Genomic DNA, 22,836 nt, shown 5'->3' with positions numbered 1-22,836 from the left:
CAGCAATATAAAGTCCTATTGTCGAGTTCGCTGATTGAACATATAATAGACATCAAACAGACATGTTTACAGTGTCCCAAATTCATTAAGTGACCATATTCATGCATTATTACTTTTAATATTCGGCTATTCATTAAGTTTTCATTATTTTGGTATAGCCTGTATGCGGATATTATTGCAATTCCTTTTTCTGGGTCGCTTTGACCAAACACATATTCGTGATCATTTGTTGGGAATATATCCAAACTTGTTATTCCAATTAAAAAAAAATTGGAATATATTTTATTTTTTGAACTTTCTGTAATAAATTTGTTTTTCATTTTTAGCAATACTTCCAACATAGAATTTGTGGAAATCTGATGATGCTCCCCTATATTTGATTGCTCCCTCAAGCTTACATATTCTTTTAAGTTAGAAACGTTGCTATTATTAGACCTTCCCTTCATAACCAAATTTATGTCAGCTTCTGCATGTTTAATAAATTTAATTTCTTTCCCTGTTAAAATCTCGAGGTTCTTTACAATGAATTTGAGGTTATTTAGGCTTATAATAGGTTCGAATGCACCAATTAGAGACAAAAATATCATTTGTCGATCGATTTATCCAATTTTCCTATACATCATTTTTGATAGCATCTAAGAAAAATAAATTATGAAATTTTATTGCCTTTAATTTGGCGGCCCATTGATTTTTTTTTTTTCGAATTAAGAAACTTCTATAAAAAATGCAATCAAATGAATAAAGATTCAATGATAAGCCTGGTTGAAGAGCTGGAATTAATTTCTAAAGATGAGCATACGATAGTTCATATTTTGGATTTTGGGTTTATTTCTACCGAAAGTTTAAGGCTTTGTGGACTGCATTCTTTATCAAACAATGATAGAAGTAGTGGGAGTTTGATTTTATTTGAGGATAATCAAAGTGATAAAGAGGTGAACGACAGGTCAATTTGTTATTGCTCAGGCTCTGGGTTAAATTTAAATACTACCTCATTAAATCGAAATTTGTTACTGACAGTTTTGATCGGGAATATTACTATAAATAGTACGCGTTTTGTTATAGATGAGTATATTAACAATAAAATTTTTGATAATAAGTCACTATCTCCAGAAGATAATTCAAGCTCTAAAAATATATTCAATTCCTTTAATAATTTCGATTCTTTAGGTTCTTATTTTGAAGACAGTGCTCAAAAACAATTTAAAGGACTTGAATTGGAGATTTCAATCACTAATCAATACCCAAAGATTCCACCCGATATTTGCTACCTTTCTCATTATAATTTAAATAAGGATTTTAAAGAAAGAATAAAAATCAATATTGACAAATTTCTTAAAACTCCTCAAATCGAGTATCGGCTCACGCAAGTAATAAACATTATTAAGGACATTTTGAATTGTTCAAATAAATTTGAAGAAAGTGAGCATCAAACTCAAGCAGTTCGTGAAAATGAATTAGCAAATGATGCTGAAAGTGATAGAGATTGTCTTGGAGATTACGAGTGCAAATTAATTTCGTTAAATGAGAATAATCATGAAGAAGATGGCTATTATATGCTTTCTTCAAATAGATTTGAAGACAATTTTGAGGTTATTAAAATATTAGGCTATGGCGGATTCGGCTCTGTATTTATGGCTAGAGAAAATTTTGGAGGGAAGTGTACCTATGCAATTAAGCAAATACCACTCAGCTCAAAAAATTTGCATGAGAACCAAATGTTAATAAATGAGGCTGCAATGCTTGCTTGTTTGAATCATGAAAAAATAGTTAGGTATTACCATGCTTGGGTTCAAGAATCTGTTGATGGCAACTCTAGATGCATTAATAATGAGTTGCTGAACGGAAATATTTACAGCTCATTCGCCCCTGAATTAATTTCTCAATTCTCTGCAATGACAGCTCAATATATATCGAATGATTTCTATATACCTGCTGATAACAAAAATAAAGGGCCAAGCCAAGTATTAACTCATGGAAATAAAAAGAAATCTATTTATTTATTTATTCAAATGGAGTATTGCTCTGGTTACTCTCTTCAAAATGCAATTGACAAAGGGCTGATTTATAATAACCACAAGCTTATTTGGCACATTTTCTATCAGATAGTTCAGGGACTTTCGTATTTACATGGAAAGGGGGTAATTCATCGTGATTTAAAACCTTCAAATATTTTTTTACAATTTGATGAAAATTCTAATGAAATACAAGACGAAAATTGGTACTTGGTTAAATTAGGAGACTTTGGGCTTACAACATTTGTTAATATTTTCGAAAGATTTTCTTATTCAAGCAACACAATTGATGGTTTAAAAACAAATAAAGAACTTTCATCAGGCGTAGGCACGATGTTTTATATGGCACCTGAACAATGTAAAGGCAATGTTTATAATCAAAGTGCAGATATTTTTAGTCTTGGTGTCATTTTATTTGAGATGTACCATCCTCCTTTTAAAACAGGAATGGAAAGGGTACAGATACTCACTCAATTAACAAAATATGGAACCATTCCTAGCAATTGCAATATTCCTAATAAAGTTCAAATAATTATTAAGTCGTTATTAAGCCACAATCCAGAAGAGAGACCTACATCTTATCAGCTTCTATATAATGAGTGGATTTTGAAACAAACAAAGTTCTATTTAAATTCAGAAGATTCAGTGATACGTGCGAGTGATATTGACTTGGTTAGCACAAGAGGAGAATATAGCTCTCAGAAGATATGTGACATTATTAGTAGGAACCCATATATACACGAGAATATTCAGATACTCTCAACACTCTTTTCAATTGAAAAAAGATCATTGGATAAACAAGTTTACAGAAGCAATACATGCCTTTCATATTTCCCGTTTCAGCTAAACAATTCTGGGTACAAGATATATTCATTCCAATCAGATAATTTATTACTAAACCACCATCATTATTACAAGAAAAGATTTGAATTAATTAATTATATAAAAAATATTTTCAAAACACATGGAGCAACAGAAGTTGGAATTCCCATATTGTTTCCAAAAAGTAACAATAGGAATTTAATGATTGATGAACAAACTCAGAGTGAGATCAACTGCAATGAAAGAAAAGTTAAGTTCGATCTCGATTATTTAATTTTATCTACAAATGAACGATGTCAAATTGAATCCCAACAAAAAAATAAAAAAGGTAGAAGACATCTTTCTAAAAAGAATTCACAAAATAGCAAAGATGATAGTGAATTAAATGAGAGTATAACAATTTCTGATAACCCATTAACTGTTGTTCTTTTGGATAGAAGCGGAAATCCACTTGTGCTGTGTAATAATATACTAAAAAATATGTCTGCACAACTCGGAGATGGGCAGGGATTAAGAATGGGAGCTGTAATTAAAAGATTTTATATAGATTCAATTTATACGCAGGACAATTTAGTCAACTTGGATTCGAATAATAGCAGAGGCACGATGACTCATGGGCATCCTAAAGAATTACTTTTTGGAACATACGAAATTGTTGTGAAAATAAATGATCAAGTTATTGAACAATTTGATGGTATTACCAATTTCTTTGAATTTCCTATTGAAGTTCAAAATATTAGTGGTAACTTAAACATTTCTCCAATGTGGTATTATAATATTGTAATTTATTATGATATTGAAATTATTATTACAGCATTAGATACACTGAAGCCTTATGAGAGGCTTATTGGACAGCCCATTTTAGTTTGGGGAGACTCTCAACTATTTATCACATTGTTGGAAAGTTGGGTTGGAATTAAGTATGAAAAGGCAAAGTATATTCAGATTTGGCTGCAGAATGTCATTCCTATAGGAGTTTCAAGAGCGAAATTATTGAATTTTTTGCAAAAAATTACATTAATTTCTCTTGCAGAATTCGTAAATAGTTACAGTTTTGATCGCGAAATTGAAGGATCAAATATAATTAAGTCTGAGCTTCCAGAACAAATTTTGAAATATTATATTGGATTAAAAATATTATCATACCCATCAATTTTAGAAAAAGTGGTAGAATATATTTTGTTTATTATAAATGATTTCATGGGCTCAATACATAATTTGATTGAAATAATTAATAAAGGGACAAATGAAATTTCCAGCTTGTTTGAGATAGAAAAGAAAAAATTTATCATTACTTGTAAAAACGAGTTTTTCAAGGAATTAGCAAAAGTTACAAAATATCCACTTTTTATCAACTTAATCAATAATAAAGGCAATACTAACAATTTTGCTGTAAACTTTAAAGCTACAGATAATTTTAGTGAAGAAAAAATGGTAAATCAAAATGAAATTTTTATAAATCCAGAATTAGTAACTCCTAATTTACTGAAGGTCATATATAGAATATTTTTATTCAACAATTTATTAAACAATACCAATTTGGGTATTACAAAGATATTTTTTGATCCAATACTGTTTCCAAACAATAACTTTTTTGAATCAGGTTTTTTTTTCTATATTTTTTCAGGTGAAACTTCTTGTGATCACAACAATAGCCAAACTGCAGAACCTTCATTTAGTTATTCACAAAACATACCTGTTTGTAAAGTAGGGTGCATAATGGATTTAATCTTTGAAAATAAGTATAATTTAAGTAATGCAAATTCTTCATATGCTTCTCTAAAACAATCTAACGTTGAGCTACTTGTCAAGGGAGGAAGGTTCGATAATTGGTATATTAGTGCCAACACTAATAAAGTAATTTTCTTTAAGAATTGTAGTTCCAATAATAATAATGATAGAATTTCTGCAGTGGGTTTTGAAATAGTACTCGAAAGAATAATATACAAAATCCTCAGAAACACTAAGTTTAAGATAATCATCCCTTTATCAAATACAGACGTACCTAACAATAGTGAATTACTTTCAAGTTCAGGAATTCACGTTTTCATTTTAAATAATAACACCAAATATCAAGTTAAATCATTTAAATTAAGACAGCTACTGTTATTAAAAGGGATAAAATGCCAAAGAAACATCTTATTAAATAATGTAGATATTATCAAACAAAAAAGCCATATAAAAAGCAGATTTCCTTTACTACACTGGATTGTAAATATAGTTCGTGGGAGTTTTGGCGATAACAGAAAACATGTATCGTTGGGCTCTTCAAATAAATCCTTGCAGTCGCCGTTTCAAGCAAATAACATAATATATTCAAATTTAATGAATAACTCATACTTACCTGAAAATCAAAATAATCAAATACTATATTCAGAAATCAAGTACAAAATAGAATGGTGTCTTTTTTCTGATGCCAGCTTGACTTCTTATGCTAAAGAGTTTATTAATAATTACTCAGGTACAAGTAACTCGAATAATTTGGAAATAATTCTCGACAGCGAATTTGGGCTAGTACAATTTTTTATCGATTTTTATTGTGTGAATGATTAATTAATCAAATTTTTTATTCTATTTCTAGTTTTCAATGCTTTCAGCACAATTGCATCTCGACCTATTGAATCATTCAATTGAGTTGCTACATTTACTGAATTAATATTTCTTAATGTGAGATTCTTGTTGGTTTCTAATAAATTATTATTTTGTTCACTAATACTCATTTCTGCTTTTCTAGATTCTATTAGTTTGACTTCTGATTTATTTGTTTCATTTATTTTTTGTTTCGTTTGTTTGGAGATATTTGTGCTACTCTGCTTATATAAAACATTAACATTGAATTCTTGAAGTAGTTTTCTAATATAATATCTCGAAAAATATGTTGATTGAAGCATTTTATCTTGAATTTGCCTATCAATATCAACAACAAACTTTAAAATAAAGTGGATCACGTCATATTTACCCATTTGTTTATTGACGTTGTTATTGCTTATGCAAATTTTATTGTATGAATTTAAAGTGTGGTTTGTAATTAAAAAGCTAATATCAAATCCTTCTATAGATTTTTTCCGTACCAATTGCAGGTAATCTGAATTCTTCTTCATAAAAATCGTAAGCTGATTAAACAATCTTTTTTCAAATTCGCATTTAAAGTAGAACTTGAGACTAACTCTTACACTGTCAATGCAGCTTTCAATATAGCAAAATTCTTTTGAGTGTCTATAAACATACAGACTCTTAATTAGCTCAACTTTGTTATCCCTGTTAAAGAAGCTTTTCTTTGAATCAGATACATCATCATAATCAGTACTTGATAGGTTTTTGATTAAATGTTCTTGTTCTATAAAAGGAACCGAAAACATGCATGGTAAATTTAATGGGAGGTAAAATAAACATATTTCTTTGTTTAATGTATTGAAAAGCCTCCTTAAATACGGCAATAAAGGTGCATTCGAATCCGTATCTTGTAACTCTATTTTTTTTGATTGCATGAATTTACAAATACTATTCACAAACACTTATAAGCAAGGAAAAAAATGGCGCTTTCATTTTAATTAGTAACAAAACATTTAAAATAATAATTACGAAGGTGAATATTTTAATTTAGGAAAAAAACTAGCAGGATTAAGTTAAAACTTTAGATTCTAACTTCCTTTAAGACCTACTAAAATACTGGCCAAAGTAACACGTTTTTTCAGTACTAATTCTAATATTATATCGAGAAAGCAATGATTCAGACTTTGCAAAGAGTTTTTTTTTGCTTAACTACATAATTATGCATAATAATTTTCTAAAATCAGCAAAGTTTTGGTTTCAACTCCCCCCTCCCCATCAGTTTCAACTGATTTAGGGCGCCAAAAATATTTGATTAATTGATATTTCATGAGGAAATAATAATCTGATTAGGCTAGAATATACTATACTAATTAATGCATTCTCGCCCTTGAATTAAGCTTATAATTATCTAAACTCTTATTTAAACTGAATTGGGTATTGAACTTCATAACCTGATTTATAGGGCCAAAATACATAATAATATGAATTAATTTGTATTTTTTTTTAGTAAAGAAGATGTGGGGAAGGATCGTAAGCTCGGTTAGTTCAGTATTGGACATAAATCAAGCAACTTTAAGTGGATGTATTGATATTATTGTTGTGCCTCAAGCAGATGGAACACTTCATAGTACTCCTTTCCATGTTAGATTTGGTAAGGCGAAGTTACTTAAGAGCAGGGAGAAACATGTTTCAATCAATGTTAACGGGAATGACATCCCATTAAAAATGAAGTTAGGAGCTGCAGGTGAAGCTTACTTTATTCACCAAGATGATCCTCCTGAACATAATTTTGAAAACATTTCTTCTCCAACAGACTCTCGACAATCATCACCTAGTGATGTGGAGATTAGTACGCCTTCTCAGCCGGCAAATAATTCAAATTTAAATAATATGTCACACGCTAAATCATTTGAAACAACCGTTGAGTATAGAAATAAGACAGACAGTACTGATCCTTCAAATTTTACAAATATGGAAACTGAAAATGAGAATAGTCAAAATAAAACTGACGTTTTTCAGAGATATAACATTACACTATCCCTGTGTGGCCATTTATTATATGGAGGTGAGGAAGATTCAAGACATGATGAATACGTATTTCAAAGTAATATTATTTCCTTTGAGCAGTTCGAGAATGACCCAGATCTTTGGTATCATTCATGCCTAGTTGCAATTATGGATGGGAAGCCTCCATATTATCCTATTAAGGCGTTTTATCCGGTACTTACATCGATAATCGCATTTGGGAAGCTTCCATCAACACAAGCTTTGAAGAGGTTTTTAGGAATACCCGAAAGAAGCTCCAAAAAGATTCGTTCATCTTCAGATTGTGGAATTATTAACTCCAATTTTGATCTTAATCATGTAAATCACCGTGCAAATAGATGCTTTTCGTCAACACTCCCATTACCTTCTAAAACTCATATACAAGGCTGCTTGACAGCACCTGTTTCCGTTGATAACTGTGAAGTGTCTTCATTTGAAAGTATTGAAAGCATATCGAGTTCACCTAATTTGATAAGAATGGACACTCCAACTAACGCACCAGATTGTATGTATTTATGTAGATCTAAAACTCCTGTCAAGTACCTTAGACATTCCCTGAGGCCAACATCTGATCAATTAAAAAGCATGAATTTGAAATGGGGTGCAAATCGAGTAACTTATACCGTTGAGTCTTCTTTGCAGGGTAAGAAAACTGTGAGTGGGACTATTTATTTTTGGCCACCTGATTCGAGGATTGTGGTATCAGATGTCGATGGTACAATAACACGCTCAGATGTGTTGGGCCAACTTATGCCAATTGTTGGGAAAGATTGGTCACACCAGGGTGTAGCAGAGCTTATGACAAATATTGAAGCGAATGGCTACAAGATTGTTTATTTGACTGCCAGAGCAATTGGCCAGGCGGATGCAACCCGTGACTTTTTGTTTGGGCTGAAACAAGTGGGAAATTCTGGTAATGTAACTTTGCCTGATGGACCTGTTTTTTTATCTCCTGACCGACTGTTTCCATCATTTAAGAGAGAGGTAATAGATAGAAAACCATATATTTTCAAAATCGCAGCTTTGAGGGATATTAGAAATTTATTCCCAATTTATAGAAACCCCCTTTATGCTGGGTTTGGAAATCGAGATACCGACTATCGTTCATACTCTCATGTTGGAATTCCTGAGGGGAAAATTTTCATAATAGATCCAAAAGGGGTGATACATCATATAAATAAAACCTATGCAAAAACGTAAGTTAACGATATTTGATTTTTGTTGATTATTAAACTCAATTTCAGATACGAAACTCTATCAGAAATAGTTGAATATATGTTCCCACCGCTTAGTGAATCTACAAAAAATAATTTAAACAAAGATAAATGCAATTTTGTTGAAAATGATGATAATCAATTGGATATTTTGGATGATCAGGTTCGTCGAAAATACAAACTACTGCAACATACTGCTTTAGATGGAGGCTGTGACTGGCTAACATGTACATGTAACTTAGAAAATATTGATCGGGATCAAATTGTTATCTAAGATTAAGAAAAGCCACTGCTGCCATTTCTCATTGCAGTTTTGTTGTTACTATTCTAACAAATAAACACTCGAAATTGCGAATAAAATGATAATATTAGACTATTGGGTTCAAATTCTATAAAAAAGCAATGTACAATCATTGAAAATAGGATTAAACACGATAGACTGATGAAATAAATTTTGGTAGTGTTTTATTTCGATCTATCTCTCTTAATCTAATTTTTTAATGATTTTGAACTTGATTTCTAATGTTATTGTGTTTGTTTGTGAATAGTTTTACCTGTTTCCTTTATTAACTCTTCCTTTAGTATAATTCATTCAATTATTGGAGAGTGGACCCTATGGATATGTTAAGCAAGACAAAAAATGACACTATAGATATTAATTGTTCAAGTAAACGTGAAGTAATAGATGCCGAGTGTGGTGACATAGAAGATAATAACTCTGATTGTTCAATGAACATAAATTCTTATAAAACAGCAACCGCGATGTCAAACTACTTCTCAAGTATTGACGCGTCTGAAATAGTTTCAAGTTTCCAGTTCTCACATACAATAGAATCAATAATTGAAAGTGAATTGTGACATGTGAGCCCCGAATAATAAATATATAAACTTATAAATATCAAAAAACTATTGTTGAAATTATGGTTCAAATATTACTATAAAGGTAGTTTTGTAATAACTAATCCATCTGTTTAAAGTTGCTTACGTATCGTATTAATTTTCGAATTTCTCTCTTTGCGGTTTGAATCTTTGAAAATTAAAAAAAACTAGCTGTGAGAGACATGCTGCTGCGCATAGTGTGCATGTTTGCTTTATAATTCTATTATGTATTAAATATATATATTTATATAGCTTTCAATATAAGTAAATAATACGGTTTCTGGAGAAACCTGTGTGAGTGCTAAAATATTAAATATTTGGTTTTCAACAGATAGTCTCAAACTCAACAAATAAGCCTGGGTTTCCAGTAATTTAAGGGTGGACCTAAGTTTTTATATTTATACAATAAAGTACTTTCACCATTAGAAGATTTGCTAACTCTAAAATATGAGAGAAGATCAAAAAGAATTTTTAAGAAAGGTTGCAAATGTTTGTGAGCTTACACTTTACACTTCAGAAATGAACAATAAATTATTGAAGAATGCAATTAGAGAAGCATCTTCAGATCAACTTTTGGCTCCTGTTTCTATTTCAACCTATCCACAATTTATCCCATCTGTCAAACATTCACTACCTGAAAATAGCAGCACAGCATTATCTACTGTTGTCGCTTGGCCAAGAGGTGATGGCTGCTCAGAAGCTATTGATGCAGAAATATACAATGCAGTCGAGTATTACAAAGTACATGAAATCGAATATGTTGTTGATTATAGGTAAGCTATTTCATGTTTATATTCATTTGAGTTAATAATATTTTATTTTAGGAGCTTTATATACCCAATGCTATACAAATACACACATCAATTGCTATTACAACAGATGGAAAAAGTGATCAATGAAATTGCACGTGTAAAATCATTGATTGGACCAAACATATTGCTGAAAGTAGTACTAGAAATAGGTGAAATCAATGAAGCATCTAGGCTATCTTCATTAGTTAGGTGTGCAATCCTCGGTGGTGCTGACTTTATTGTAACATGTACAGGGAAAGTAAAAAAAGGATTAAACAGCGAAGACCTGAAACAACTTCTCACCGAAATAAAATCTTCCATTGAAGGAGAATCTCCCTGTGACAAAGAAATTGCTGCTGGAGACGATGAAGAGGTCTTGGAAAGGCTACAAGCTCATTATGATGAGAGCTTTGTTAAAGGAACTCTTATTTTTCCGAACAGATTACGGTATTTACAGAAGCGCACAGTTGGTATAAAACTTCAAGGAGGTGTAAGCTCATTGGACACTGCCAGAGAATTTATCAAGCAAGTAGAGGAAGCTCTTGGCAAAGAATACGTCTCATCGCCAAATACATTTAGAATTGGTTCTTCTACTCTACATCCTTTAATTATCCAAGAATTACTCGGAATTGATGATGAATTAAGAATCGTTCATACATTAGGTATTAAACCCATTAACACTGAGCAAGCTAACCAAGAAGAAAGCGATATATCACCTGAGAATAAACTAACGGGTATCTCACATCCATCTGCTCCTGTTTCATCAAGCCAAACACGCGAAAATATTGGTTCTCAAGAAATTATTGATATTAACAAGGATATCATCAAGGTAGAAGCTTTGAATACAGATAAGAGCATTATATCAGAGGTAGACCTTGGAAACAATAAATCAAAGGTTATTTCTGTAGAGTATCTTATAAACTAGGTAAGTTATCAATACGCTGAAGTTAGATAAAATCAAAGTGGATGCAAAAATGTGAAAGAGAAAAGGCTCATCTAATAAATTAATACCAAAGAGTTTATTCTGGCTCACGAAATGGTATATTTCTCTCTGAGGATGCAAATTCCCATGAGAACATGGGGAATTTTACTTAATTTAATTGATACAAAATATCTAAGTTACGTTAATTTACCTTATAATAAAATTCTGTTGTTATTTTTGAGATGCTATAGTTAATTGAAGGTGATAAAAAAGTAGATAATATGTGGAGCGATATAGAAACTTTGCTTAATTTCTAGTAAATTCTCTCCTTTATCTCGTTTTGTTTGCTTGTTATTGAGCAAACTAATGGCGGGCTTTTTAACGCAATTTTCAAAATATTTTTTTTATATCCTTAATAAAAATCAATTCGTAACTTGGCAGAGAAAAAATAACTCACCTTAACATATATATTTTGGGGAAGTTTTAATTTCGCTACTTAATGTTTATTGAAGAGGCAAATGCCAGCATTGATAGGGAAATCCGCACAGTCGTCTTTGAAGAATTTTCACCCTTAGTCATAGAAAATATTGATAGGGAGTATTTGGAAGAAATATATAAAGACTATTCTGATCCAAAGTTAATAAAATTATGTAAAAATTTTGATTTTTCTGAATTTTTGAAGCTTTCAAACGAACAAGGAGATGTAAATAACGAGTCAATAAGAATTTTTAAAGTTACTTTGGAAGAGATATTTTCTGCTGTGCTTTCTATTATTAATATTCAGCAATGGCTTAGCATTGAAGCTCGTGAAAGAGGGCCATTTCCAACTATAAAAAAGGATGAAAGAGCAAGTGTAAAAAGCTTTGTTATGAATTATTTACCCGATGAAAACTATGAAAACAACTACAATGCTTGGAAGTTATTCCTCAAGAGAGATTCTCCTGCAGGTAGAAAAGTTTGTGAAATGTTTAAGCTTTCATTTTTAAAGTCTCTATTGTTTACAAATATTGGGGTAATTCTTAGTGATATTGAAACTTCAGGAATATTTACTAAATTTGCGTTAAAAAGCAACTTGAGTAAGGCTATATGCATGAAATTTGCTGTTAAATTATGTATAACCTCTGGTATTACTTCCAAAGAATCTATTGATCATTTGAAAAGGCAAGCTTGGGACCACTTGAGATATATTTCTGACGATGAAACTCTTCAATCTAGTTTATTGTCTGAAACTGGATTAGGCTTTCTTCATAGAGATAGTGGTAGTGCAAAGGAAGAAGCACTAGGTATTATTTCATTTGAATGCATTACAAATGATAGAGAACCAGAGCATCTTGTTAAACTTATTGCATTAAAAAATGTTTTTGCGAGACAACTACCAAAAATGCCAAGAGAATATATAGTAAGATTGATTTTTGACAGAAACCATTATTCTTTCTGTTTGTTGAAAAAAGGAAAAGTAATTGGAGGAGTATGCTTCCGTCCATACTTTGAGCAAAGGTTTGCTGAAATTGCGTTTTTAGCAGTAACTAGCACTGAGCAAGTTAAAGGTTACGGCACAAGATTAATGAATCATTTAAAGCAGCATGTTAAGAAAAGCAAAATAGAGTATTTTTTAACATATGCAGATAATTTTGCTACCGGTTACTTCAGAAAACAGGGTTTCAGAAAAGAGGTGAGTATGCCAAAAGAGAGATGGTTTGGATATATTAAAGACTATGATGGTGGTACTTTAATGGAGTGTTACATAAATCCAGAGATCAATTATTTGAGATTGTCCGATCTTTTCCATGAACAAAAGTCTGCGTTGCTAAGGGCTATTAATGTGATTAGGCCTTTAAAAGTCTATCCAGGTATCAATTTATGGAAAGATGAAGAAAGCATGCCAGTTCAAGATTCAAATAATGAATTGAAAAAGGATCTAGAAAATGTTGAATCAACTAAATTCGAAACAATGAATGATGGCGAACCAGCTAATAATTTCAAAAATGATCCTCAGTCTGAAGATTTTACTCCTATTATAGATTCTAAACCGGAAAAAAATTTTACTGCAAGTAACAAAAAAATTAAGCCCAGTGAAATACCTGGTGTTTTAGAAGTTGGTTGGGTGGAACAGAAAATTGATCCTGTTGAGCAGTCCAAGGTTGATCTTTCCATGAATGATCAAATTTGGCAATTACTTGACACTTTATCAAGACATGAAAATGCATGGCCATTTAGAAAACCAGTAAGTGTAGGAGAAGCATCAGATTATTATGAAATTATCAAAGAGCCAACTGATATCCAAACTATGAAGCGTAAAGCTAAAAACAAAGAATATAAAACGCTATCTGAGTTTAGTAGTGAGCTTAAACGGATGTTCGATAACTGCAGATTTTACAATGCAAAAAACACTATATATACAAAATACGCAAATCAGTTGGAGGCATTTATTTGGCCAATGCTGCAAACGATACAGGAATCATAAACTGTTAAAATATATCTATAACTACATTTTTGGTACCTAAAAATTGTATTTACAATTATATATATTCATTATTTCTAAGTTAAACCATTTATTTAAGATACAATCTGATTAATTAAAAAATCCAATCAGTTAACTGTGGACATATTCTCAGTAGAATATAGTTCTAAAAGCTTTATTAATTGGCCAATTTTTTAAATTTCATTAATATACAAATTTTCTGAATTTTTTTTTCTCAAATTCATTAATTTTGCTAGATTCATCCTCACTACCTATGCATACTATTTAAACATTAAGTATATATAACAGTGATTATCCATCATGCTTGATGCTTTTGCTTAACAACCTGGTATGCCTTTTGAGTATAATAGTCCATTTTCTGTATTACATCTTTAATATTAGCTCTCTTATTTGAATTAACTTGCACAAGCATATTAAAAACGTATTTAGCAGCTTCTTCACATATTTTGTACTTGTATGGGCAGTTTGAATTATCAAATCCCAGTGCCATTTTTGCAAATTCGATCCACTCTTGAGGATCCATTAACCACCCTTCTTTTCCTTTGAATTCCAATGGGCCTGGCCCATATGGACTTTTCATACTGTCCACAACTCTTCTTCCCATTAATACTTCTGCTATGGAGATTCCTGCGCCCCATGAATCAGAGGAAAGTCCAATTTCAACCGTCTTCGCTGATTTCAAATCTCTGCTTTTTTTTGTATAGTATTCGAGCATTTTCTGTTCAGGGCTCTCATACCATGAGGTTCCTCCCGTGAAATCCTTAGCACTGTGCATGGAAGCGGTACCTAAATCAATAATTTTAACATCTAAGTGTCTTTCTTTACTAGTGCTATTATAATAAAAATCCAATACTATATTGTCAGGTTTAATATCATTGTGTCTAATTCCCAGTGCTGAATATTGCGCAATTCTTGTTAATGCTAATGTGCACCATTGAAGCTTATTATATTCGTAAAGCGCTTGGCACTTGCTATATACTAAATTGGCAGAAGATGAATGCTCAGATCTTATAATGTCAAAAAAATCTGGTCCTGAAAGCTTTCTAGTGACCAGTACAGAGTTTCCAGGGTTTTTCTTATCTAAATAATACCCGATCAACTCTGCACATGGCCATGCATCCTCCAAGTTATCATATCCCTGATCCTGTTGAAGTTGTGATAACCTCTGATATATATATAAGTGGCATTCTATTTCTCTTTTAATACTTCTTCCATCACGTGCATTTCCATCCTCGACAAATTTTAATGCCATTGGATAAGCAGAAATAGTTTCTGAGCCGTTTAAATCATTTACAAATGTGTGATCATAGCTTTTTGGAGGAATCCATAAAGATCTATGAACTTTTCTTTTTGATGAATTCTGCGAAATGACTCTATCATGATTAGTTGGCCATAGCCTTAATTCACCTCTTGGATGCTTAATTCCTTTTAATGGAGCTATGGGGAACATTACTGGACCGAGACAGTCATATAAACGTTTGTATACTAGTGAATAGTTTTTTGAAACCACTTGACTTTTATTTCCTAAAATTGAAGGTTTTGAGATTTTTGTAATTTTAGATGCTGAATTTATTGCAGGATTTGAATTCGTGATTGATGAGTTTATATTATCTATGTCAGTTCCATTTAACGCACCTGATGAACATCCGGTATAGGTATTATCGCATTCGTAAGTTGTAAGCTTGGGATGATTTAAGGTATTTATATTACTTGTATCTATATCTCTGCTTTGCTGCTTTGCGAGCTTATCGCTTTCTTCTTGTGATAGTGCTTTAACATTCGAATAACAAATGCCATTAAGAAAGGCGATATTTGAATTTGAAACTGTATTACTTGCATGCTTCCCATTTCCAACTTTTGAAGTTGTATTTTGCATATTTTTTTCAGAAAAACCGGTCAAGCTACTATTGACTATTGTATTGATATTACCGTTCATCTGCTTATTTACTATGTTAAATTTGCCAGCATTTGTTCCGGGACTAATTGCTAACTTAGAACTTTCGCTCATAGAAAATGAAGTTGATGACAAAGAAGTTGATGGAATACAACAATGTTTTTTCAAATGTTCATTCCCAACATTACATCTCTGTTCGCATTTGTGAGGAGAAGTATTCCCAACTGGTTGAATTGAACTTGAAGAAGAGGATGACAAGGCAAATGATGCCAAAGAAGTAAAGGATGCGTGAGGAGAAGCCAGAGCAAAACAATTTTCGCTATTATAACAACTGCATTCCTGTGAAAAAAACACCAAATTCCCTTTTTTATTTATATTTGCTACCTTTTGTTCATTTAAGGAGTTGTTTCTAATTCTCAGTTCTTCATGCATTATTTGCAAGTATATTCTTATATTCAATACTAAAAATATGTTATACTGCAATAATTAACTGATAATAGCTGTTTTGAGATATAATTAACAATTGGATTATTGTCTAACTAAACTAAAAATCCTCTGGGCACAGTAATGTAGTCTTAAAAAACTTTTGGCTTTATGCAAATTTATAGCCAAATAAATATTGCAATATAAGTAATTTTGTTTGAGTCAGAAGTCTTCAAAATTAATAAATATCTTTCCTTACTCCTTTCCGGCCTTTCTCCTTCCTACTCATTACCTGAATTAACTTAATTTGCCCCAATAAATACAATCCACTAATTACTTTACGATTACAAATTAGGAAGATCCATAAAAGGCTCTTAAAATAGACCTACACTTTAATAATATTATCACACCTCCTCTTTTTCAATTCTTCACATGTCTTAAAGTTGTAGACTGACTATTACACACATTAACACACATGCGCGCTATTTCCAAATTTTTTTTATATTCACTTTTAAATTATATAACCATTTAAAAAATAAGTGTAAAGTAACGCTAAATAAAGAAAACAATCATAGTCTTAAATAGAAATTAGCTATTTACTCTATAAATTTTGTCTAATCTATTATCTGATGCAAAAGCTACAGATAAATTTTTCTATTCATCGAAATATATGGTTAATTCCCTCAAATTTTATGGGCGGTACTAATTATATAATTTTCTAGTGGCAGAATACTGTTGGCCTTTATCGCTTATAAAATAAAATATTAATTAAATAGGCAAAAATTATCTGTATTCCACAAATTTCATAGCAATAACCGAGGCTAATTTTTTTAAAATGGAGGAAATTCAATTACCGTGGGTCGAAAAGTATAGACCTTCAGGGTTGCAGGACTTACTGTCGCACAAGGATATAATTAGCACTATAGAAAAATTTATTAGTTCCGGCCAGCTTCCACACCTTTTATTCCATGGACCACCTGGAACTGGAAAAACTTCAACTATACATGCAATTAGCAAGTGTATTTACAAAGATAGAAAATATCAGATGGTGCTAGAGCTTAATGCATCAGATGACCGTGGTATAAATGTTGTAAGAGATGCAATAAAAAGTTTTTCAGAAAGTGCATCAACTACATTAAATCACATTGGTGGAACAAATCCAAGTAGTTTAGATTTAGAAATGTCTGATACAAGTACTGAAAATTTAGAGTGTAACAAAAACTTGTGCGAGAATATTAAGTTAATTATTCTAGACGAGGCAGATATGATGACTAGTGCGGCTCAAATGGCACTTAGAAGAATAATGGAGCGCTATTCTGAACACGTCAGATTTTGTATTATTTGTAACTACGTTAATAAAATAACTCCTGCATTGCAAAGTAGATGCACAAAGTTTAGATTTTCCCCACTTCCCATTGAAGATATTAAGAATCGAATATCAGAAATTGCACTATCAGAGAGGATTTTCATAACTCCAGAAGGCCAAGAATCGCTAATAAAGTACTCAGGGGGAGATATGAGGAAGGTTCTAAATGTATTACAGTCATGCAGCATGAGTAATTATGATAACATTCGGAAACATAAAGATTCAGGAGAACTAAACGGAACATCTAGCGAAGGGCTCATCACATATATTAATGAAGAGATGATCCACAGAATTCTCGGGATACCCACAAAGAGTGAAATAGACTATATATTTGGAATCCTCTCAAGAGAGAGTTTTTCAAACGGTTTTAGCGCGCTTCAAAATACCCAAAATGAAAATGGGTATTCTACCCAAGATTTCGTGAATGGCCTTTATGGCAAGTCGATGGAAACAAATTGGCCTGAAGAAGTTGTTCCGCTACTTATGAGACGGCTTGCAGATATCGAATATAGGCTTTCGAGAGGTGCTAGCGAAAGTATACAGCTCGCTGCAATTGTTTCTTGCTTCCATGAAGTTAGAATGGAAATGGAGAAGCTTGTTTAAACTTAATATAAAAATAAAATTTCTAATTCAACATGTTAATTTATCATGAATAAACGGTGTTTTTTTTTTGTTAGTTCAATTAGACACGATAAGCATTTGTAAGCGGTCATTTTCCCACTAAGTTTTGTATTTCCAATCAATTTTTGTAATTTATTATTGCTATTTAGGCTAATAAATTAATTCTCTCTTTGTAACTTTCTCAAACTGGAATTACGAAATGACCCCTGAAGAGGCACAAAAAGAGTTTTTAGAATATGACTGGTCCAAGAGTACATTATGGCAGCAATATTACAATAATCTTTACCCAACGCCATCAGCATCTCAATTGATCACTTTTAAAAGAAAATGGTTCAAAAAGAATGTGAACCCTAATCTTGAGATACAAGTTAAAGAACAGAACTATAACATTTACCAACAAGAGAGTAAATTCTCGGGCCTTAATTTCCAAACCAAAAGTAATGAATCTAAACTTTTACTCTCTAGGGGATACAAGCAATGGATGATATTGTCGCTTTCCATTTCACTTTTACTTTCGTTGACCATTTCAATTTTAAATTTCGTACCAATAATCCGTGGATCTAAATTTATGCATCTACTTATACAAATATGTTCTTTATTCTACATTTTTGGATTCGGAGCACACTTATATGATATTTCGATTAAACCCATTAGATTCTTATCGATCGAATTTTGGCAAAAAATCCTAACTGAAGAATCATTCCACTCTTTGATTTCTGTTGTTGCATATTTTGGTCTAATTTATTCATTTCCTATGATATTTTTTGTTCCAGCAATTACTTCACTATTCATTGTATCAAAATACCAACCAGTAGTAAACAATGCACAGATAATCAATATTTTTAGCCTTGCTAATAAAAACAAAAGTAATTTATATCAAAGAAGAGCATTTTTTGAAGTATTTGTATTAGGAATTTATATTTTTTTCGCAGTACTTACAAAAAGAATCAGTATAGTTTATATTTCCCTTTATTGGTGTTTAACAAGAGTGAAATATCCTATTGATCCTTATGTTCAATACACATTTAGAGTTGCTCATTCTCAAATCAATGACTTTATGAATTCGCATTCCAACTACATTCCAGGTTTTGTTTCTAGATCATACAATTGGGTAAGTTCGAACAGAAGCATTTAAACTGTCTTATTAACATTCCCTTAGATTTCTAATTTTCTGGCAAGACAAGTTAGCCCATAAAATTAATCAGTTTAAATTATTTATTGGCCAAATTTTTAATTGCTAAAGTTCAAAGTGAAAAGGAAATTTTAAAAATAATTCTTAACTCTGCAATTATGATAGCTAGATTCCAAACTATTTCAAAGATAGGGAAATATTGTATTTTTTTAAATCAATCCTACTTTCTCTCAATTCACTGAAAATAATTTATTTTCTTGTTTAGATAGTGTATAATAGACATTCAACTTTGTTGCGGGATGTGGGGATATTTTGCCCAGTTAATTAGAAAATTTATTTATGATTATTTGTATGGAGCAATAATATAAGACGGCAAATAAGTTTGTTAATTTCGGAAACTCAAGATTAAACTTTATTTTAGTGTAACTGTCGTCCATTTGTTAACAGTATTTTGCTATTATTGTCATGTACAATTGAGAAATAAGACAAATAATTTATTCAATTTTAAATAATGTCTCAGACAGCAATAAAAACTCCAAAAACATTGCATTTGAAATTAGTATTGTTGGGAGATGCTTCAGTTGGAAAGTCATGTTTAGTAGTTAGGTTCTCAAAAGATGAATTTCATGAGTATCAAGAACCAACAATTGGTGCCGCATTCATGACTCAGTCGGTGAGCGTTGATGATGATTATACTGTCAAGTTTGAGATTTGGGATACAGCAGGACAAGAAAGATACAGAAGTCTTGCACCCATGTATTATAGAGGAGCTGCTGCAGCCATAGTTGTTTACGATATTACAAATGTAGAAACATTCCAAGGGGCAAAGTCATGGATATCTGAACTACAAAATATTAACAATAATGAGATTGTTGTTGCCCTAGTTGGGAATAAATATGATTTAGAAAGTAGTCGGACTGTAGACTCCGAAACTGCACGTAATTATGCTAAGGAAAAAGGAATACTGAACTTCGAAACATCAGCAAAAACTGGATATAATGTCCAAGCACTATTTGAGGAAATTGCAAGAAAACTTCCAAACACAAAGAAACTGGATTCTAACAATATGAGTACAGAAAACAACGTTAACTCTGGAGGGTTTCAATTGTTTAGCTCAGATAGGAGTGGAAGAGGAAATTGTTTTTCCGGTGGATGTTCTTCAAGCTAATATTTCTACAAAGTTGTTAATACCAAATAACTATAATATTGAAATCGATTTATATACTTAATTTGAAAAATGTATCTAAACAATCTATAACTAATTTATATTTCTAATTAAAGTCAGCGCTTGTGTAACTTCCTACAGGTTTACCTGTAACACAACTTTCGGATAAAATTTCCTTATTATATTGGAAGTAAGTTCCATATGTTATTGGATTATCTCTTCTTAAAGGGACAAATACTGCTTTATTCTGTACATTTATAACAGATGGCAGTTTGTTATAATAATTCGGTTGATGTGCAAAGTTCATTACACCATCCTTTCCCATGCTGTTAATGAAGTCCCTTAGATGGAAGGAGTCGATAGTAGAATTTCTATTATTATTCATATCTTTGAAAGGTGCAGTGGGTAATGTTTTGAATGATGATAACTTTGCATTTAGAACTATTTTTCTCCAAGTACATGAAATCAATTTTATTCTTGAAATTCTGTATAATGAACTTAAAAAATTCCCAAATAGCTTGTCCCTGATGTTAAAATCTATTTGCTTTACCGAATTGTCTCTTTTCACCTCCTCTGATTCAACAGGATTTCTTTTGCTTGGTCTTGTTTGCATTCTCCAGAATGCATCAACCATTTGTAGCCTAATTTTCGTATTGATTATATATGCAAAGTGCAACATAGATGTTTCGTATAATGCAACATTTGTCTCTTTGTTTGAATCTTTCTCCAAATCTTTTTTATACATAATAAAAGACTCTTGTGTTTTTTTAAGTTCTTCTAAATGCTTAACTCTCAAATCTTCTACTTGAGACATCAAGTTTTCATTTTCCGCAAAAAGTGAAAGTTGTTCCTTTCTTAATAAGAATAAAGTTAAATCATTTCCCTTTAATCCTTTCCCGTCCTCGTTTGTCGAAACAACTTTCGGTCTGCTTATTTGTTTTTTTAAAATTTCAAATCCTTTTTTTAAATAATTTTGTTTATAGTGTACTCTTAGAGTCTCATCAAGTAATTGCATTGCCATTCCTTTTAAAAGAGAGTTATATGCAATCTTTTTTGCCTCTTTCAAATCCATCATATTTGAAATTTTTTCATTTGCTTGATTAACAAGCTCCATAGTTTCTTGCTCTTTAACATATAAAGCCTTAACTGTTTTTTCCAACGTTCCTATCTGAGACTTTTGTATTTCACTAGAATCTTGTAACTCTTTCATATAATTTTTCATATTATTGATTGTACTAGAACTCATATTTTCTAACTCAGTCTTTTGAATTGTCATTTTTTCTAACTGCTCTTTTAATGATTCTACTAATATCTTTCCTTGAATAAACTCCTTTTCTTTCTCAATAATACTAGTTTGTTGTTTTGCTTGATTTTTGGCTATCTCAGCTTCTAATTTTATTTTTAAATTTTCTTCATATTGGCTTTCTAATGCGCTAATCCTTTCATTATAAGTAAATTCTAGTGACTTTTTTCTTTCTTCAAAATCCTCTTCCAACTCTTTCTTTCTTCTAGAAATACCTTCTAAGTATTCATTTTTTTTTATGTTATACTCCTCCTCTAATTCAATTCTTCTTTTTGAAATAACATCCGAAAACTCTGCACTCTTACGTGAATATTCTTCTTCTAATAATTCTTTCTTCTTTGATAGCTCTTGCTCAACTTCCTTTTGCCTTTCAATATAGTGTGATTCAATATCTTTTCTTATTTCTGCAAGTGAAATATCAGCTTTCTTCTTATTCTCGACAGCGGCAATTTCGATAGTTGCATGCATTTCTCTTTCCATTTCATCCCTTAACCTTTTTTCAAAGTTGAACTTTTCTCTTTCCAACGCATCTCTTTCCGACTGCAAGATTTTATTTAATTCTCTCTGCAATTTAATAGCATTTTCACTATCGATTTCACACATACGATCTATGTATTCTTTTTCTATATATGCTCTCACTTTATTGACTGCTAATTCAAATTGCGCTCTTAAGTCATCAGGAACATTTTCCGAAGGTTGAAGCTTTTTACTATCTGAAACTCTTTTCCCAATATCGTGTACTTCTTTCTTTATTTCATCTTTATTTCTGGAAAATTGCCTTGCATTTATTTTTATTGAACTTCTGTTTGAAGAATCCGTGTAGATGGAAGCCGACTCATCTGATGCAATTCCGCTTGAACTTTTTTTAATTCTAGGAGATGATAGATTCGAAGAAGAATTGGGTGAAGAATATTGGATTTTTTTTTCGCCAACCTTTTTTACTTCAGTCATTTTTTCGTTAATTTCTTCATTTTCTTTAGTATCGTTAATTTTTTTAATGGTGTTATCTTTATTTAGAGGCTCAACTTTTTTTCTTGAAATATTTCCTTTTTTATTTAAAGGCAGAAATTCAGCACCCAATTTAGTCTTAGGAAGTAGTTCGCTGTGAACCGAATTAACAGATTCCCTCATGATAATACTTTAAACCATTTTCTACAACACCAAACGTAAGGGAACATGTGAAACTTTATTACCCGTTCACACAATCAAAT

The 22,836-nt window shown here is 31.3% G+C and overlaps 12 protein-coding genes across 12 annotated transcripts; 8 read left to right on the top strand and 4 right to left on the bottom strand.

The window, feature by feature from the left end:
• Nucleotides 1-15: 15 nt before the first annotated feature.
• Nucleotides 16-587, bottom strand: ELE39_001423 (Zn-dependent protease; the record flags this gene model as incomplete). The annotated part of the gene is made up of 2 exons (XM_067344462.1): nt 16-30; nt 63-587. The coding sequence occupies 2 exons, from the start codon at nt 585-587 to the stop codon at nt 16-18; spliced, it is 540 nt and encodes a 179-aa protein (XP_067201400.1).
• A 147-nt stretch (nt 588-734) lies between these two features.
• Nucleotides 735-5,349, top strand: ELE39_001422 (Ser thr kinase; the record flags this gene model as incomplete). The annotated part of the gene is made up of 2 exons (XM_067344461.1): nt 735-5,301; nt 5,336-5,349. 2 exons carry the CDS (start codon nt 735-737, stop codon nt 5,347-5,349), a joined length of 4,581 nt encoding a protein of 1,526 aa, XP_067201399.1.
• Nucleotides 5,350-5,383: 34 nt separating this feature from the next.
• Nucleotides 5,384-6,322, bottom strand: ELE39_001421 (relation to actin related 2 3 (Arp2 3) complex subunit 4; the record flags this gene model as incomplete). The annotated part of the gene is made up of 1 exon (XM_067344460.1): nt 5,384-6,322. One exon carries the CDS (start codon nt 6,320-6,322, stop codon nt 5,384-5,386), a length of 939 nt encoding a protein of 312 aa, XP_067201398.1.
• A 580-nt stretch (nt 6,323-6,902) lies between these two features.
• Nucleotides 6,903-8,633, top strand: ELE39_001420 (lipin family; the record flags this gene model as incomplete). The annotated part of the gene is made up of 1 exon (XM_067344459.1): nt 6,903-8,633. One exon carries the CDS (start codon nt 6,903-6,905, stop codon nt 8,631-8,633), a length of 1,731 nt encoding a protein of 576 aa, XP_067201397.1.
• Nucleotides 8,634-9,262: 629 nt separating this feature from the next.
• ELE39_001621 (uncharacterized protein) lies at nt 9,263-9,505 on the top strand (the record flags this gene model as incomplete). Its single annotated transcript, XM_067344660.1, has 1 exon — nt 9,263-9,505. One exon carries the CDS (start codon nt 9,263-9,265, stop codon nt 9,503-9,505), a length of 243 nt encoding a protein of 80 aa, XP_067201598.1.
• A 468-nt stretch (nt 9,506-9,973) lies between these two features.
• ELE39_001620 (deoxyribose-phosphate aldolase family) lies at nt 9,974-11,242 on the top strand (the record flags this gene model as incomplete). Its single annotated transcript, XM_067344659.1, has 2 exons — nt 9,974-10,299; nt 10,351-11,242. The coding sequence occupies 2 exons, from the start codon at nt 9,974-9,976 to the stop codon at nt 11,240-11,242; spliced, it is 1,218 nt and encodes a 405-aa protein (XP_067201597.1).
• A 496-nt stretch (nt 11,243-11,738) lies between these two features.
• Nucleotides 11,739-13,703, top strand: ELE39_001619 (GCN5 like acetylase bromodomain; the record flags this gene model as incomplete). The annotated part of the gene is made up of 1 exon (XM_067344658.1): nt 11,739-13,703. The coding sequence occupies one exon, from the start codon at nt 11,739-11,741 to the stop codon at nt 13,701-13,703; it is 1,965 nt and encodes a 654-aa protein (XP_067201596.1).
• A 316-nt stretch (nt 13,704-14,019) lies between these two features.
• Nucleotides 14,020-16,047, bottom strand: ELE39_001618 (Ser Thr kinase; the record flags this gene model as incomplete). Its single annotated transcript, XM_067344657.1, has 1 exon — nt 14,020-16,047. One exon carries the CDS (start codon nt 16,045-16,047, stop codon nt 14,020-14,022), a length of 2,028 nt encoding a protein of 675 aa, XP_067201595.1.
• Nucleotides 16,048-16,873: 826 nt separating this feature from the next.
• Nucleotides 16,874-18,007, top strand: ELE39_001617 (replication factor RFC3 AAA+ ATpase; the record flags this gene model as incomplete). Its single annotated transcript, XM_067344656.1, has 1 exon — nt 16,874-18,007. One exon carries the CDS (start codon nt 16,874-16,876, stop codon nt 18,005-18,007), a length of 1,134 nt encoding a protein of 377 aa, XP_067201594.1.
• Nucleotides 18,008-18,224: 217 nt separating this feature from the next.
• ELE39_001616 (uncharacterized protein) lies at nt 18,225-19,160 on the top strand (the record flags this gene model as incomplete). Its single annotated transcript, XM_067344655.1, has 1 exon — nt 18,225-19,160. One exon carries the CDS (start codon nt 18,225-18,227, stop codon nt 19,158-19,160), a length of 936 nt encoding a protein of 311 aa, XP_067201593.1.
• A 508-nt stretch (nt 19,161-19,668) lies between these two features.
• Nucleotides 19,669-20,325, top strand: ELE39_001615 (Rab5 like small GTpase; the record flags this gene model as incomplete). The annotated part of the gene is made up of 1 exon (XM_067344654.1): nt 19,669-20,325. The coding sequence occupies one exon, from the start codon at nt 19,669-19,671 to the stop codon at nt 20,323-20,325; it is 657 nt and encodes a 218-aa protein (XP_067201592.1).
• A 103-nt stretch (nt 20,326-20,428) lies between these two features.
• Nucleotides 20,429-22,756, bottom strand: ELE39_001614 (uncharacterized protein; the record flags this gene model as incomplete). Its single annotated transcript, XM_067344653.1, has 1 exon — nt 20,429-22,756. One exon carries the CDS (start codon nt 22,754-22,756, stop codon nt 20,429-20,431), a length of 2,328 nt encoding a protein of 775 aa, XP_067201591.1.
• Between the last annotated feature and the right edge of the window lie 80 nt (nt 22,757-22,836).

This window comes from Cryptosporidium sp. chipmunk genotype I (assembly GCF_004936735.1).
Source record: "Cryptosporidium sp. chipmunk genotype I strain 37763 chromosome Unknown contig_18, whole genome shotgun sequence".
In the NCBI taxonomy this organism is placed as follows: Eukaryota; Apicomplexa; class Conoidasida; order Eucoccidiorida; family Cryptosporidiidae; genus Cryptosporidium; species Cryptosporidium sp. chipmunk genotype I.
Note: the sequence above shows the minus strand (reverse complement) of the source record. Positions and strands in the feature narration are given on the sequence as shown.